At 45.8% G+C, this 16,155-nt stretch overlaps 1 protein-coding gene across 1 annotated transcript; it reads right to left on the bottom strand.

Annotated features, from left to right (window-relative positions):
* Positions 1 to 310: 310 nt before the first annotated feature.
* On the bottom strand, positions 311 to 2,244 carry LOC124675832 (2-methylpropanoate--CoA ligase CCL4-like). The gene is made up of 2 exons (XM_047211904.1): positions 1,894 to 2,244; positions 311 to 1,796 (listed from the first exon to the last, which is right to left on the bottom strand). Exons 1-2 carry the CDS (start codon positions 2,089 to 2,091, stop codon positions 327 to 329), a joined length of 1,668 nt encoding a protein of 555 aa, XP_047067860.1. The 5' UTR covers positions 2,092 to 2,244; the 3' UTR covers positions 311 to 326.
* Positions 2,245 to 16,155: the final 13,911 nt, after the last annotated feature.

Below are 16,155 nucleotides of genomic sequence, written 5' to 3'. Positions count from 1 at the left end.
TGAAACCCATGCAAGGTGAGGAGAAAGGCAGACAAAGACGTATATTGACCTTCCAGATTTCCTATTCAGTCAGTCGTAGGGTGCGTAGCAATTCATAACAATGCTTGAAGAAGCACGTGTATCACAATAGTAAGTGTTTTTTTTCTTTTGAGAAAATCACAATAGTAAGTATTGTTTTCCCCATGATCGGCAGGGCGACACGCTTGCGGATCTCAAGAACAGATATATCAATGCCAATTACGACGACAACAACCCTGTCTGAATTAAGAAGGAAATCCAATGGCAAGCAGAGGAGGACCGAGACCGACGACGACCCACTGCACACTCTACATCTTGCTGCTGCTGCTGACGCCCCGGCGGGTTGGTCCCATCTCCTTGGCGAGGTTCCGGAGCACGTACTTTTGAATCTTGCCGGTGGAGGTCTTGGGCAGCTCGGCGCGGAACACCACCGTCTTGGGCACCATGTACCCGGCCATGCGCTCCCGGCTCCACGCGATGACCTCCGCCGCGCTCGCCACGGCGCCGTCCTTGAGGCTCACGAACGCGCACGGCGTCTCACCCCAGAACTCGTCGGGCCGCGCCACCACCGCCGCCTCGTTCACCGCCGGGTGCCCGTACAGCACCGACTCCACCTCCACGCTGCTGATGTTCTCCCCGCCGCTGATGATCACGTCCTTGGACCGGTCCCGGATCTCCAGGTACCCGTCCGGGTGCATCACGCCCACGTCGCCCGTGTAGAACCACCCGTCGTCCCGGATCGCCGCCCTCGTCGCCTCCTCGTCCTTGAAGTACCCCATCGTGACGCACCCGCCGCGGAGCACGATCTCGCCCATCGTGGCGCCGTCCCGCGGCACGCTGCGGCCGGTCTCGCCGTCCACGATGTCCACCTCCGCCATGCCGGGCGTGCGCACGCCCTGCCTCGCCTTGAGCCGCGCGCGCTCTGCTGCGGGGAGCCTGTTCCACTCGCCCTTCCACGCGCACAGCAGAACCAGACCCGCCGTCTCCGTCAAACCGTACCCGTGGCTCACGTCGAAGCCGATCGCCTCCGTGCGGTGCAGCACGGCGGCCGGGGGCGGCGCGCCGGCCGTGAGGATATGTACCTTCCCCGGGAGAGGCTTTCGCACGCCCTCCGGCGCGTTGGCAAGCATGTTGAGCACGACCGGCGCGCCGCAGAGGTGCGTGACTTTGTTGCGCGCGATGGTGTCGTAGACCTCACCGGCGAGGACGCGCCGGAGGCAGACGTTCGTGCCGCCCACCACGGCCATCCCCCACGGGAAGCTCCACCCGTTGGCGTGGAACAGGGGCAGCGTCCACAGGTACGTCGGCTGCTCCGGCACCGCCCAGCTGACCAAAGAATCCATGGTCACCACGAAGATGCCGCGGTGGCAGTGCACGACGCCCTTGGGGGCCGACGTGGTGCCGGAGGTGTAGTTGAGTATCATCGGGTCCCACTCGCTCGCCGGCCGCACCCACTTGAACTCCGGGTCGCCTGTCTCCAAGAGCCTCTCGTACGTCAGAGCCGCCGCTGGCGCCGGAGGGAATTCCTTCTCGTGCGGGTCCTCGACGAGCACCACGCGCGGGGCCGGGTGGCCCGGCGGGAGGAGGCGGAGCGCGTCGCCGAGGACCGGGAGCAGAGCAGGGTCAACGAGGATGAGCTTGGAGCCGGAGTGGCGGAGCAGGACAGACACGGTGCGCGCGTCGAGGCGCGTGTTGATGCTGTTGAGCACGGCGCCGCTCATCGGCACCCCGAACTGCGCCTCGTACATGGCCGGCACGTTCGGCAGCAGCACGGACACCTGGTGAAGTTCACGCCATCGATGACCAAATCAAAATTCGATTTCAGTCCGGCAACTCAATTCAATACGCGGGATCGGCGGAGGTGTGGCAACTTACGACGTCGCGGCGGGAGACGCCGAGGGAGACGAGGGCGGAGGCGAGGCGGAGGCAGCGGCGGTAGGTCTGGGACCAGGTGAAGACGGTGTCGTGGTAGACGACGGAGGGGCAGTCGCCGTACACGGTGGCGGCGCGCTCCAAGAAGCCCAGCGGCGTGAGCGGGCTCGAGTTGGCCGGGTTCGCGCCGAGCTTATCCATGGCCGGCGGCACGGATCGATCCGGCCTAGGGAGGCTCCCGCGCGCGACGACTTCACCTACGACCACGGGCACTCACTCGTGGCTGGTGAGGGGACACAGCACACTCAGCAGATAGACAGAGCAAGTGAAGTGACACAAGTCTCCTCTCCCGCCGTACAAGAAGGGGAGCGGGGCACTACAGGAGCCGCTCGATGGGGAATCAACGGTTGCTGCCAGGATCCTCTTTTGATTTCTGCCACATTGATTCCACTACGATTATTTGAAAATCTAATATATTAATAGGAGACATAATTCATACAGATATATCCATTCTTTCTTAGCAGATGCTGGAGCAGTTTCTATTGCAAAACCATATCTTCTCCGGCCTCTGGATAAACATATCTAGTTTTATCCATATCTATACGTAATAATAGTAATAAAACGTTTTTCTAAAATTTATCAGTTTCTAGAGCAAAGCCATATCTTTTGTGATCTCTGGATCTCTGCGAGGCCCCGCTTAGTCAGTGGATATATACACGTATACCTTCGAAATAAGTGGCTCATCTTTATCTAGATATTGATATATCTTTTCTTTCACGCTAAGATATGAATATACCTAGATATATCTTACCTTAATAAATTTTAGTCATTTGTTTCCGATCAAAGAGGGTATTTTGCCACAGGATAATTAGAGCACGTGATCACTCACAATCCGATTAGCACTTAGTTGGATTCCACCTACTTGGCACGTGCCATTTCGTCTCAGATGTTGAACTTGACCTTTTCTTTCGTGGTGACATTTCAACATTTAGACCATAGACTATAATGATCGGTCCTCAGTTTAGTTCAGATTTTTGGCAGTGTTGGTTGTTGGCTAGTGCATGAAGGTTGACATGGTATTATAGTTCAGGTTGTCGAGTTCTAGTATTTCTTCTCGCAATTTATTCTATGAATTGTTGTAGCCCTCCTCTTTGTACACGTATTGGCCAAATCATTCATATGTGTGATTGTTCTTCTTCTATTCATGTATTAACTTTCTCTTCTCTCCTTCTATGGGGAAATACAAAGTTGTAAAGTGTATAAGTGAATTACACTAGCTCTTTCCATCATTTCAGACTGATGGGTCAATCAGTTAGGTGCGTAAAACTTGAATACTGAAGTTCAAAGTTCAATATCCAAGTCACACAATGAAAATATGTTGGGGCATGTCCCCATTTGTACTGCACACATCAAGACACAAAAATAAAACATAGACGTGAGAGAAGTACAATGGCCACTCTCTCAGTTCGGACTTGTGGTTATACGTTGGCTAATGCATGAAGACTCAAAAAAAAGGAGCGTAGACATGCATGAAGCTTGACAATCCAACCTCTCTTTTGTCCCGTAGATACTACCTCCTTCCTAATTTAGAATGTATATTAGTTTTGGTCAAAGTTAAATTTCATAAAATTTGGAAGGAGGGAGTATATTGACATCAGCTACCACCTCGTCTTCATTTTTCGAATACTGATGACCTCAAATTTTATCTCGCTAAAAGGCGTTTTATTACTTAAATACTTCACTTTATAGGGTGCAAATAATACTTTTTAAAATCTAACTACCCGCATATACATGAGTAATTATCTTGAAATTTAGTGCTTTTGGTGAATTCATTATACTACTATTAAGAAACCAGGATCTACAACTCTCGGAAAAAAAAAGAAACTTGTGATTGAGTGTGCTGATATCTATACGGTTTATGAGATACGCTATTGTCATCACTGCCTCACTCGATAAATTCTTTGGCACATTTATCTAAACACATAAGTGACCATGCCACCTCCTGCTTATGCCGGTTCTTCCTTTTTTTTTCCTTTATCTATCCAACCTGAGCTCTATTGGTCATGTCTAAACTCTTCTTCCCAGCCTCATTGTTATAGGACAACTTATAGTGAAGCTGAGAGGGAACTGGAACCTTCATTTCACATAGAAATAAGAAACCTCCAGTCACTTTAACTGGAACATTTTTTTCTTGGCGAAGTGGGTTTATGTTGTGATGGAACTACGTGTTTTGTGCTCGGGAAAGACAAAAAAAACAGGGTAGATAGATTTGAACTTTCTATGAAATCGAGACGACTTTCCCCTTTGACAACATGATTGACGAGTGGCGACCGGTGTGGTCGTCTTATAACTATATTATGGATTGGTAGTGTTCGGATTCTACTGAAATTTGTGACACATGAAGTTATCTTCTATTATTCGGTTTTGCTATCTCTCAATCCCTTGGAAATTTATCAGGCTTTTGTGGGCGCCAAGAACCGTCATTTACTGCAATACAAGAACAAATTTATCATGTGGTATCGTAAATATATTATTTTGGATGTGTGTAAACTAATATTTCAAATCTTGAGTAATTTTTTGAAATGTATGAGCAAATTATTATTAAATAACACTGTGAGTATTCTATCTGATATGTATAAATAAATGTTTCAAATCAAACTAAAATTAGCAAATCATTAGTAAGCGGATCCGACAATAGTACATTTCTTGTGCTGGATGAACAAAATAATGCAATCGGTGAAATTTTCTCATACTCGATGTTCACGCAAAACGAACTTCAAAAGACGTTTCTTTTTTCTTTCTCCTTTTCCCTTTCTAATAGATGGTCATGAGTTCATGACAGGCAGTACCAGTGTAAGGGATGAGCTCTATCCAGTACTTAGGATCAACCAGACACGTCTCGGCCACGACGTGCCATGCCTATCGGGGGCACATGATGCACGGAAGTGTTGCTTTCGGAGTTCCGTGAGTTGGGATCTTTCAGCGAAAACAACTACCGCGCGCGCGCGTGCTAATCTCGCTGTGCTTCGTCGTTTTTGCTAATTCTTTCTGTAGCTATCTTCGTCTCGCCGTCAGATTGTGCAGATAATAATGGGAGAATCATGCTTCGTCCGTCCATCGCCGCAACGGCAGGAGACGAGGAGGAAGAAGACACGGAGTTGCTGTATTGTGGCGAGCAGGAACGCGTAGCGTCCTTGTCATTTGCAGTTCAGGCCGACAGCGATCGAGGCTCGTGTTTCCAGCTGTCGGGTCGATCGAGGAGTACACGGGAGCCGAATTGAATTTTCCTTTCCGGAATCGCTACTGTGGTAATTATTAAGTAGCCCTGTTTTGTATTTTCGAGTTGGTTTATATCAGTTGGCATGTGGATTGTAATGCGAACCTCGAGAGGCAGCTGATTATTGTTGGTCGCAGATTGGATTGTAATGCGATTTGCAACTTCTCGTCCGACGAAAATGAGGCTCCTCGCTGGTTAGGTAGTCTTCTGATTGGAGAAGAGCAAAAGCGTGACTTCAGTTCCCTTGCGGTCTTCGATTCTGTTCTTTAGAAGCTTCTCGTTCCGGCTTCAGTCCTTAAATGGATTTTTTTTTTCTCACGTCAGTCGTAGCTTTGCAAGGTCGAATTTGGAGAGATCGTCCTGATTAATATCTGACTTATGGTTCCTCACGGTCTTCATTTGACATTCTAGAACGCGGAGGCTTTTTTTTCCTTTCAGCATCAGTTCTGAATTTCTGTCTAATAACAAAAGGCAGGCCGGTGTGATGTATCTAGTCATGCATTTCCCACTCGATCAGGCCACGCGCGGTGGGAACGCGATTGACCGCCTCACTTCCAGACCTTGTTGACCAAAAACTTTAGCAAACAATTCAACAATGCATGTTCTTCTCAATTTCTAATAGACCAATAGGCTCCCCGCGTCGCTCCCTAGGGAGGCGCTAGGGGAGAAACCCTAGTCGACGTTAAAGCTTCCTCCTCACGACGTATCCCCGTCCGCCGCTGCCACTGGCGCTCCGCAATGGTAGTGGCGGGTTCGGCGCGAAAGATGCCCGGCCTGGAGGCTTGCGACAATGGCTCTCGGGCATCGCCGTGGCGATTCCCGTGGAAGGGTTGTGTGCAATAGTCGAGGAGGAGCACCCTAGCTGTGCACGATGGTGGCCCTCCACATGGTCGGCGGTGTCTGATGTCCGGTGGTGAATGGAGTTGATAGCCTTCATGCGCATATTTGTCGTCAATATGGTCCATGGTGGGTCAACGTCGCGTGGAGGGGGTGGTGAGGGGCTATTCGAGCCTTGTCGGTTCCCGCGGTTATGTGCACCTTTGGGGTGCGGCACTACACGGGTCCAACTAGTTGCGACTTGGGAAGGCGAGACAACAAGTGAAAACAAAGCTCTGACTTAGGTCATGGTGAGCGATGGCGGCATCTTCAGACCGTTACCTTTTTGAAGCCATCATCATTGTAACCTATCATCTCCTCGCTTGGGTTGCTCCTAGGTCTCCCAAATCGGACAATGGCGACATGTGGCGTTGTTCTCCCTCCTGTGAGCATCGACTTGGGAGCATGTGTTGTCTAGAAGGCTCACGAGGTGGAGCAGTGTGGTTTCTTTCGCGTCAAAGACAATGAGTCTCGATTGCGTGGCACAACAGGTCTTGGTGGCGGTGGACGCGTGATGATGGGAGTGCGAAGGTTGGTGGCGTTGTTTTTCATCGTGTTGGCGTTGACAGTAGGTCTATTAACAAATATGGGGATCTCTTCCCTAAAGATTGCTCCACCATTAGATAGCGGTGACGACTTCAAAAGCATGTGCGCTAGGTGCTCGTTGATGGTCTATTTGACCGAATATATGCTCCCAGTTTGTCATAGGGTGACTCGGTGATGACATCGGTACTTAGCTAAGGCATTTGTGTTTTAACGGTATAAGGCCGTGATGGCACGATCTTTACCCATTATCGCGTAAGTAGGTGTCGAATGGTGTCTTCTGAGCATTTTAATATGTGTTTTTCTCGTACCTACGTTTTTTTGATAATTAATACCACATATATTCATAATAACAAATAGTACATGGTATAGATACACGAGCTGTCTCCAACGATTACAAAATAAAATCTAAAAGATACTAGCAAATTTTCAAGGTCTTCAAACTCTTTTTTCTTTCAAGATATAATCTTGTACTTTTCTGAAGACAGTCAAAGATAGATAATAAACCATAGACCTGTAAATGCCAATGAAGATTCTCTCATAATTTTCAATGGAGCCGAGAGGTCTTAGCATCCTGTTTGAAAAAAAAGTAGAACAAGCAAGCGGGTGGGGCAGGGAAGAAAAAAGTGGGTGAAACACAGCCGTTTTTTTTTAACAAGGGAAGGATAATTCATTACGTCACACGTGGCGGGTACAATTTTACATGCAGGTCCTCTAGCATCTTTTGCCCATGAAAACCTGAATTTGAGGAAAGGCCCTCCAAAGTTGCAAGAAACACCCTGAGACAAAAATTAAAAAAGCAATCAGGTCCCTGGGCTCCTCCACCACCAGTCGTCAGCGACCTCACGACGTTGCCGCCGAGATGCGCTGCCAAGTTGCTCGAAAGCAGACTTCCGACGACGAAGCTGATTCGCCGGTCACTTCTCCTCCTCCGGGGACGAACCACTTGGCGGTGGAGAGACGACGAGCTCCGGCGAACCGAGCACAGAGCCTCCGTCTTGGAGGTTGAAGATGGGCCGCTTGTCCGGCCGAAGATCGCGACGCTGCTAAGAGACGCCGCGTGATTAGCTCGAGGGAGCACAGCAGCTCCGAAGCACCTCTTGGGCAAAGACCGACTTCGATCTGGTCGAGTTGCAGCGCCGCCAGCAACTCCCTTCTCGCCACCACGGCAGGCCAGGGAGATGCAGAGCAGAGGCCTTCTCAACTTGGACCGAAGCCGGACGACGAACCAAGATCTGGTTACCTGGAACAGGGATGACGCTCTGTAGTTTCCATCCCCCTTGCCACCGAGGCCGGTCGGGATAGAAAACAACGAGCACCTCGCCACCGCGCAGAGAGAATCCATGCCTCCACGGCCGGACGGGAACACCCGCATCTGGTGACGCCTATGCAGGCACATCAGATCCTTCACCACCGATTTATTGAAGGAGACTGTGCTGCTCCTCCTCTCTCTCTGCTTCGACCACCGGAGCTGAAGGAGAGAAGACAGCAACCCTAGGCCACGGATCTGGCGGGCAAGATCCAGAGCATCGCTCCTACTACCGGGCAGAGGCCCCAGAAATGGAACAGAGAAGAAACTAACCCTACTATGTACAGGAGAGACTCCGGCGCCTCGCCTCCACCATTCTCCGGCGGCAGCGACACCGAGAATGGCTTCAACTCGGCCCGGGCAGAAGGGAAAGGGGGTAGGAGGGGGAGAGGAGAGGTGGGGGAAAGTGTTGAACCACTAGGTCCCCAACACAGCCGTAGCTGGTGCATCTCCTAGATCTATCTACCGCACGAGAGGACGAGTCAGTCTCGTCACTAAGGAGAAAAATAATATCCAATGCAATCTCATCCTGCAAATGGTCGCGGATCACGGGAAGCAATTATTCATCACTGTGGTGACCGAGTGAGAGCGATGTGATCCTTGTGTCGTATTTGAACAAAATAAGATTACAGAAGCAAATTGTACAAACCATTTGTTATTGATGCCTTGCACAAGCTATTCATTTTACGTGTATCATTTTTTTCGATAAAAAGCATAAATTAATACTTTACGCACAAAAAGATACCTTGTGTGTAATCTGCACATAGGTCTAAATCTGGGGTCGTTATGCTGTTTAACAAGAAATATGATGGCTAGGGTTCACAAGTCAGTGATGATGTGACGTCCATGGTCATCAACTAGCCCTTTTTTCAAAAAAATTTTAAGAAACACAGTATAAACGGAGATACTCACATACACGTGGATACACACCTCTATGAACGCACACACGTACCCATTACCCATATGAGCACCTTCGAAAAACTGAGCCGGCGAATTGGATCTTCAAATTGACGAAGTCACCACAGGCGCCTCGTTGTTAATGGGAACATCACCTTCCACTGAATGAATATTTCGCCTTTATAGGACACACAAATGTAAAATCTGGGATTTGAACTCTGTTGGGCTAGGGTACAACCATCCTCCTAACCACCCAACCTCCGATTGGTTCTTATTTTTTCAAATGTATTCAAAAATATAAAAAATCTTAGTAATTAAGACAATATTAACTAACAAATCTGAAAATTGTTTGAAACAATCTACAACATCCTTTATAATATTTATTGTATTTACGAGGTTCTGCCAAATATGTATGACATGTGGATGCCACATCATCGTTGGCTTGTGGGTCTTGGCCATCAGATTTTGTTGTTAAAAGGTTTAGTCTTAGAATTTGAACCTCTTTGCAACCGATTACAAATATAATTATGGATTCATACAAAACGGTTACGCAACACCAGGATAGTTATCGTGCTTTCGTGACGATGAACAATTGCTTTCCAAACAAAGAAATAAAAATCCCTTCCATGGAGGAGAACCGACTGTTTTTTAGGAAAGAAAGCAAAGATTCGACCAAACCAAAGCCTTTAGGGCTCGGCGGAGAGGAACGATAGAGGAAAAGTAGGTAATAAAAAAAATGTAAATTGTATTGGGTAGTATCGGTTGGCTGGGCTCTTTCAATCGTCTGTTCGCCTATTTATATGGGCGCTAGCTGCACTTTGTGTAGGATTAAAACTGAAACGGCGTAGGATTTTCCTGGCTCGATTCAGTTCCATATATGAATCAAACCTGCCTAATCTATTTGTTAGGAAATGTACAATGGTAGAGAAGGCATGCCTTTTCTTACCCTGCCAAATCAGCTAGAGAAAGCATTAGATATAAGTCATACAATGCATTATCTCTTACAGCCATCTCTAGCAATTAATATGAATAATTAAATTTTGGTAGAAATTTTGTTGCTAAGGGAAGACATATGTGATACAATGAAGAAAATAGTCTTTCCTTATTTCCGAAGAGATGATCCCTTGGCTAAGGGAAGGCGACCTTCTCTCTCTTCATTCTCTCTCCTCCAACAAAGCAAATATCTGACGTGGCATCTCTAAGGGAAGGCTCACATCATCCCATTGTACGTGTCCCACCAGACGTAACAAAGCCAAACACGATCTTACAACAAACCTGCCTAATCTATTCAGAACTGATTTGATGGTATTGTTTGAGTGCTTTCATAAAGGTGACCTGCCTTGTATAAATTGAATTTTGGAGTGATTACTCTACTCCCTAAAAAGGAAAATGCAACTTAAATTTAGCAATATAGGTCAATTTGCCTGCGTATTATGGTGAAATGGCCCTTTCTGCAACAAGTTCTACGTATGAAGGGTTTTGATCCTATTTGGTGTGATAGAATAAAATAATTTGTGCAAGGTGGGAGTGTGGGAATAAGGGTTAAAGATGTTACTGGTCATAATTTCCAAACTAGGAAAGGACTACGCCAGGGTGATCCTCTATCTCCGATTCTTTTTAATATTGTCGCTGATATGCTAGCGATTCTTATTGCCCATGCTAAAGATGAGGGTAAAGTGGGGAGTTTGTTACCGCATTTGATTGACGTGGGATCTCCATTCTTTAATACGCGGACGATACAATATTATTTTTGGAATATGATATTGCTAAGGGCGTTAATATGAAACTTATCCTATGCATTTTTGAACAGCTATCGGGTTTAAAAATTAACTTTTGCAAGAGTGATTTTTTTTTTTTTGCTTTGGTAAGGCAAAGGATATGGAGGACCAATATAGAAATATTTTTGGGTGTTAATCTGGATCCTTACCTTTCAAGTATCTGGGTATTCCTATACATTATAGGACACTTCGGAATGCGGAGTGGAACCCCATTGAGAATCGGTTTGCCTCCAAGTTAGGGTGCTGGCAGAGCAAAGTGATGTCTTATGGAGATAGGCTAGTTCCAATTAATTCAGTTCTTACAAGTCTTCCTATGTTTATGCTCTCTTTTTTGGAAATTCCAATTGGGATGAGTAAGAGGTTAGACTATTGTAGATCAAAAAAATTCTAGCAATCTGATGAGAATAAGAAGAAATATAGATTATCTAAGTGGAATATTTTGTGTAGGCCTAAGGATCAAGGCGGGTTAGGCATTGAGGTGCTGGAATTAAAAAAAAAACAAATGTTTACTTACTAAATGGTTGTTTAAACTCCTTTCAGAGGAGGGTATGTGGCATCAACTGCTATGTAACAAATACCTCAAAAATAAAACTCTAGCACAAGTAGAAGTTGAACCTAATGATTCACCTTTCTGGAAAGGCCTTATGCATGTCAAGGGTGATTTCTTCAAGAGAGGCTATTTCAAAGTTGGTGATGGAACAAGTGTTAGGTTCTGGGAAGATGTTTGGATGGGAGATTTGCCTCTATCTCATCAATATCCGACACTTTGTAATATTGTACAACATAAAAAAGTGCTAGTATCGACAGTACTTACTACTATACCTGTAAATATTTTTTTAGAAGAGGTTTGAATGATAATAAATGGTTGCAATGGATACATCTATGCCAGCGTTTAATTGCAATAAATTTATCAACTGAACCGGATAAATTTGTTTGGAAACTTACTGATTCGGGTATATTTTCAGTCAAATCTATGTATCTTAATTGGATGAATGGGCACACTATTTACCTTCGTAAGTATCTATGGAAATTAAAGATCCCTTTGAAAATCAAAAAATTTATGTGGTTCCTTAGTAATAAGGTGCTTCTAACTAAGAATAACCTAGCTAAACGGATGTGGAATGGATGTCAAAAGTGTTGTTTTTGTGATTCCGCGGAAATCGTTAATCATTTGTTCATTGGTTGCCCTTTGCGAAGATTATTTGGTGTATTATGTATCTTACATATAACATTCCTCCACCAGCTAATATTACTAATATGTTTGGTAGATGGCTTAATGGTGTGCGGAAGAATGATAAACAAAAAATTCAGATTGGAGTATCTGCTCTTTGTTGGGCTATTTGGAGGAGTAGAAATGATATTATATTTAACAACCAAAATGGAATTAGTTGTTTTGCTGGTTATCCGGTGAGCTGCTCATTCGATTCAATAATGAGTTTTCCTTCTCCCATTGGAGCAGCGGGAGGATATGTTTACTGGATGCAACCGGATGCTAGTGGTTGTTCAGGAGTTCTATTTCAGACTACTGGGTGGCGACATCTTAATAGAATAGCAAATGCATAGCTTTTCTCTGTGCCACATTTTCATTTGGTTGATTCATGTATCGACCTTAGCTGATCCGTGAATGTAATAAGTGAATCTTGATGAACTGATACTTTGGTTTAATAAAGCAAGCTATGTGCATCTATTGATGCAGAGGCTGAGGCTATGCTCCTTTATCTAAAAAAATAGGGCATTCTATGTTTATTTATAACTACCTAGGAATTCAACTCTAAACAGATGAACAATCAGCAAACATCCTGGAGAAGTTCAAATTCTTACACACATGAAAAATTTCCGTTACAAAATTTGACATGTATGTTAGAATAGAATTCTGCTAAGAGTGCAACAGACATCACATGAACGAATATATATGCACATTATCATAATAGAGATGAACTTGAAGAAAACAATACCAAATATCTATAAATAGGAAGAGTAAGTATAGAATATATGTAACAAAGGATCCGCTATGAAAGACAAGTGGAGAGTCCATTCCTTCCGTTTCACTGTTTCTCACAAAGGCTTTGAGTCATAAAGGTTTTTTTTAGTACATGATGGATCCGCAATGCATCAAAACAGCAACCGAAGAACGATAAAGGAACACACGCAAGTGGCACAAGATTTTAATGTGGAAAACCCCTTCCAACACAGAAGGGGGGAAAAACCACGGGCGCTGATGTCTACGTTCCCCCTCCTTTCCTGTAGACAGTGTTGGGCCTCCAAGAGCAGAGGTTTGTAGAACAGCAGCAAGTTTTCCCTTAAGTGGATCACCCAAGGTTTATCGAACTCAGGGAGGAAGAGGTCAAAGATATCCCTCTCATGCAACCCTGCAACCACAAAGCAAGAAGTCTCTTGTGTCCCCAACACACCTAATAGGTGCACTAGTTCGGCGAAGAGATAGTGAAATACAGGTGGTATGAATATATATGAGTAGTAGCAACGGTGCCAGAAAATAGCTTGCTGGCGTGTAGTAAACAAGCAGTAGTAACGCAGCAGTAGTAACACAGTAAAACAGTAAACAAGCAGCGATAGCAGTATTTTAGGAACAAGGCCTAGGGATTACACTTTCACTAGTGGACACTCTCAACATTGATCACATAACAGAATAGATAAATGCATACTCTACACTTTTGTTGGATGATGAACACATTGCGTAGGATTACACGAACCCTCAATGCCGGAGTTAACAAGCTCCACAATAATGCTCATGTTTTAGTAACCTTTAGTGTAAGATAGATCAACGTGACTAAACCAAGTACTAGCATAGCATGCACACCGTAACCTTCATGCATATGTAGGAGGAATAGATCACATCAATATTATCATAGCAATAGTTAACTTCGCAATCTACAAGAGATCATGATCATAGCATAAACCAAGTACTAACACGGTGCACACACTGTCGCCTTTACACACGTGCAGGGAGGAATAGAACTACTTTAATAACTTTGCTAGAGTAGCACATAGATAGTAGTGATACAAACTCATATGAATCTCAATCATGTAAAGCAGCTCATGAGATTATTGTATTGAGGTACATGGGAGAGAGATGAACCACATAGCTACCGGTACAGCCCCGAGCCTCGATGGAGAACTACTCCCTCCTCATGGGAGAAGCAGCGGTGATGAAGATGGCGGTGGAGATGGCAGCGGTGTCAATGGAGAAGCCTTCCGGGGGCACTTCCCCGCTCCGGCAGGGTGCCGGAACAGAGACTCCTGTCCCCTAGATCTTGGCTTCGCGATGGCGGCGGCTCTGGAAGGTTTTCCGTATCGTGGTTCTTCGCCTCAGGGTTTTTGCGACAGAGGCTTTATATAGGCGAAGAGGCGGCGCAGGAGGGTCGAAGGGGTGGCCACACCATATGGCGGCGCGGCCAGGGCCTGGGCCGCGCCGGCCTATGGTCTGGGGGCCCAGTGCCCCCCCCCGGTCCTTCCCGGTGTTCGGATGCTTCCGGTGAACATAGGAACCCGGGTCTTCGTTTCGTCCAATTCCGAGAATATTTCGTTACTAGGATTTCGAAACCAAAAACAGCGAGAAAACAGGAACCGGCACTTCGGCATCTTGTTAATAGGTTAGTTCCGTAAAATGCACGAATATGACATAAAGTGTGCATAAAACATGTAGGTATCATCAATAATATGGCATGGAACATAAGAAATTATCGATACGTCGGAGACGTATCAAGCATCCCCAAGCTTAGTTCTCGCTCGTCCCGAGCGGTAAAACGATAACAAAGATAATTTCTGAAGTGATATGCCATCATAACCTTGATCATACTATTTGTAAACACATGTAGTGAATGCAGCGATCAAAACAATGGTAATGACATGAGTAAACAAGTGAATCATAAAGCAAAGACTTTTCATGAATAGTACTTCAAGACAAGTATTAATAAGTCTTGCATAAGAGTTAACTCATAAAGCAATAAATCAAAGTAAAGGCATTGAAGCAACACAAAGGAAGATTAAGTTTCAGCGGTTGCTTTCAACTTGTAACATGTATATCTCATGGATACACTACAAGAAAAGTTGCCATGGCCGACGAAGTTGAAGTCGCGCCGTGGTTGCTGGTGTACCATGGCCGACGATTTTGGTCCCTCCGTGGTGCATGTCAAAACTTTTTTTTTCTCGTTTTTGAGGCCACCTAGCCCGACGAAAGCGGCCAAAACGTCGCGTATGGTGGCCCGGGACGTGGTGCATCGCGAATTCTCGGGTTCGCCGGCCGAGTCAACGCAAATCCGCACCGCCGAGGGATGTAGGGCCCAGATGGCAGCCTCTCTGGCATTGTTTTTTTTCTCGATCGCGCCATCTCGTTCAACGTTCTCCGATCGAGCCGTTTACGATGCAGGATCATGGGTCCCGCATGTCATCCTCTATGAACCAAAATTCTTTCTATTCTTGGATTTTTTTTGACCCCCTATTTCTCGGCTACTTCCTTTTTCTTTTGATCCCTTGCCGCCTTGGAAACGTTGAGACCGCTGCTTCTAAATGGGACCCGCATGTCATCCTCTATGTGCAATCAACTTTCTTTTCTTGGAGTTTTTTTGGCACCTCAAATTTGGTCACTTGCCTTTTTCTTTCGATCCCCTGCCGCCTCTCAAACGGTGATACCGCTGCCGCTAACTCGGGACCCGCATGTCATCCTCTATGCACTATAAAACTTTCTTTTCTTGAATTATTTTTGGCACCTCATATTTGGTCACTTGCCTTTTTCTTTCGATCCCCGCCGCCTCTCAAACGGTGATACCGCTGCTGCTAAATGGGACCCGCATGTCATCCTCTATGTACTATAAAACTTTCTTTTCTTGGAGTTTTTTTTGGCACCTCAAATTTGGTCACTTGCCTTTTTCTTTCGATCCCCGCCGCCTCTCAAACGGTGATACCGCTGCTGCTAAATGGGACCCGCATGTCATCCTCTATGTACTATAAAACTTTCTTTTCTTGGAGTTTTTTTTGGCACCTCAAATTTGGTCACTTGCCTTTTTCTTTCGATCCCTCGCCGCCTCTCAAACGGTGATACCGCTGCTGCTAACTGGGACCCGCATGTCATCCTCTATGCACTATAAAACTTTCTTTTCTTGAATTATTTTTGGCACCTCATATTTGGTCACTTGCCTTTTTCTTTCGATCCCCCGCCGCCTCTCAAACGGTGATACCGCTGCTGCTAAATGGGACCCGCATGTCATCCTCTATGTACTATAAAACTTTCTTTTCTTGGAGTTTTTTTTGGCACCTCAAATTTGGTCACTTGCCTTTTTCTTTCGATCCCCCGCCGCCTCTCAAACGGTGATACCGCTGTCGCTAACTCGGGACCCGCATGTCATCCTCTATGCACTATAAAACTTTCTTTTCTTGAATTATTTTTGGCACCTCATATTTGGTCACTTGCCTTTTTCTTTTGATCCCCTGCCGCCTCTCAAACGCTGATACCGCTGCTGCTAATTGGGACCCGCATGTCATCCTCTATGTACAATCAAGTTTCTTTTCTTGAATTATTTTTGGCTCCTGGTATTTGGTCACTTGCCTTTTTCTTTCGATCTCATGCC

This window comes from Lolium rigidum, chromosome 7 (genome assembly GCF_022539505.1).
Source record: "Lolium rigidum isolate FL_2022 chromosome 7, APGP_CSIRO_Lrig_0.1, whole genome shotgun sequence".
NCBI lineage: Eukaryota > Viridiplantae > Streptophyta > Magnoliopsida > Poales > Poaceae > Lolium > Lolium rigidum.
The sequence above is the reverse complement of the archived record's forward strand: the minus strand, read 5'-3'. Positions and strand labels throughout refer to the sequence as shown.

Bases quoted from the DNA above. Each gene is read 5' to 3' on its own strand.
- LOC124675832 (XM_047211904.1), bottom strand. From the start codon at position 2,091: ATGGATAAGCTCGGCGCGAACCCGGCCAACTCGAGCCCGCTCACGCCG. The intron at 1,797-1,893 runs GTAAGTTGCCAC...GAACTTCACCAG, and splicing joins GCGTCTCCCGCCGCGACGTC to GTGTCCGTGCTGCTGCCGAA.